The sequence below is a fragment of the Ciona intestinalis genome, chromosome 10 (genome assembly GCF_000224145.3).
Source record: "Ciona intestinalis chromosome 10, KH, whole genome shotgun sequence".
In the NCBI taxonomy this organism is placed as follows: Eukaryota; Metazoa; Chordata; class Ascidiacea; order Phlebobranchia; family Cionidae; genus Ciona; species Ciona intestinalis.
Window position 1 is genome coordinate 467211 of NC_020175.2, and position 2104 is coordinate 469314.

The 2104-nt window shown below is 37.0% G+C and overlaps 1 protein-coding gene across 1 annotated transcript in view; it reads right to left on the reverse strand.

Annotated features, from left to right (window-relative positions):
• Positions 1–1815, reverse strand: part of LOC100187038 (ATP-binding cassette sub-family G member 2-like) — an 8053-nt gene extending 6238 nt beyond the window's left edge. The window contains exon 1 of the mRNA XM_018813699.2: positions 1746–1815. Coding sequence (XP_018669244.1) covers positions 1746–1774 — 29 coding nt within the window. The 5' untranslated portion in view covers positions 1775–1815. The remainder of the gene's footprint in view (positions 1–1745) is intronic.
• Between the last annotated feature and the right edge of the window lie 289 nt (positions 1816–2104).

The window sequence follows — 2104 nt, forward strand, 5'->3', positions numbered from 1 at the left end:
GAGACCAGAAGGATCAAGGATCATTTCCATCCCGATGTTTACTCTCTTTCTTTCTCCTCCGCTCACTCCGCGCACAAACTCGTTTCCCACCTTTATAACGAAGCATAAATTTTATATAGCAAGGCTTTCAAGTCAGACGAAACAAAACGTCGAAAATGGACTACGTTTATGTCAGATGTTCTGTTGAAAGATTGTGAAAAGTATGCCTGGTATTATAAATAACAGAATATATTTTTTAATTATCTTGATAGTGAAGATAACATTATTGGAGCAATGATGAGATCAACAGCAAAACAATAGTCGTTAAAACATGTTATGAATAAAAGGCAAAGAGGGTCAATTTAAAAACGCGGGTGTTTAAGCCATTAACTTTCTAACAAGACAACGAAGATTTGCATTCTGACAATCAAGTTTAAACTTAAATAGCTTTGAACTCACCGGTGTATCGGCGCAGGCTTGAAGACCTAATTGTTCTATGACGTCATCAACCTTTAGTTTCCGAGCTTTCGCATCAAATTTCTTGGTCGAAAGTCTCAAGTTGGCTGAAAACGCGAGATTTTCACGAACCGTCAGCGTTCCCATGACAACGTCATCCTGGTAAATCATGACGTCATTATTACGTCACAAGCGGCAGTGTTACTTTATTTTAACAAGTCAAACATTACAATGGTACACAAAGACTGCTGTGACGAAATAATGAGAATTGGTCGTCATCGTTGCAAAGTGGTGAGCGCGTCTCCAGATCTGCTGCCTTTGTTGACCTGTGTGTCCTTGAACAAGACATCACGCCACAGGAGGATAAATAAGTTAAGTTTATTTATTCAAACACTAACCTGAACTACGTAGCCGCTCATCAGTCGGAAATCCACTGGAGGCCGCTCTCCGTTTATTAAAACAATTCCTTCTTTCAGACCTTTCGGGTCTTTTCTTTGCGCCAATACATCAAGTAAGCTGGAATAAAGTGTATAATACTTTGAATGCATTAGTGTTGACGATAAACGCTTGGACATAAATTGACGCCTTAACTTAAAGCCTATGTGGTACTAGTATGTAGTGATACTTCATAATTCAACCAGACTTTCGATCTGATGGTAAAAATCAGATGATATATAGTAGGATGGGGGAAGATGGGACACCTTTTTATTTTGTTTTCTTTTTCCATTTGGTAGTAAACAAAGAACATCCAAAGAATTATGAAACCGTATCCTTACGACTTCCACGGACCGTTGTTAATTGTTTAAAACACGATCAGGCTATTTGGAAATTATGTGTTAAAGGTGTCCCATCTTCCCCCACCCTACTATATGAACAAAACGTCACGAACCACTTATACATTAAACACATATCATTCAATAAACGTAAATATAGCTAAACAATGTCACAACGATGCAATTTGTATATTTCTACATCAATCCATATTTCGTCAATAGCCCATAGTATTTTTATATCATTTAACTTTTGTACCAACCAATATAGCAATGTATTGAAACTTTAGTCATATTTCATCAATTATGTACAAAAAGTCCATACTGAATTGAATCCGCAATTTTTTTTCCTTCTGAACGTTGCGGTTAAAACTAACGTCACTTGTATTTGCAGGAGAAATGAACCGTGACGTCATAGATTATTTAGGTCAGTAAAAAGCACTATCCAGTTATAAAATTCGACTTTAGTTCCGACCTAATAAACGTCATAGGATAATTTCGCCGGCGCGAGTAGTTGTACGATTTGAACTTTGAACTTACGATGTTTTCCCGCTTCCTGTTGGTCCCATTATTGCATTTAAACCGGGTGGAAGCAAACCACTGAAAATTTAAAACATATAGTTACTTCGGGTATGTGATGTATAGACCCGCAGGCGGTTACGTGAATGCATTGCTATTTTTGTAGGCGGTTATTATGCACAATACACCGATACATATACGGTATACGTCCAGTTTATTGCGTACATGTATAGCAGCATATATTTATGCATTTAAGTATTACACACAAGATTTAAACCAATAATTGCGACTCCAACCCAGTGATCATTTATTGGTTGTCTATATTGTCGACTGAGAGAATAATATATAGTTACCAATGAAACTACGTATAGTACGGTAAG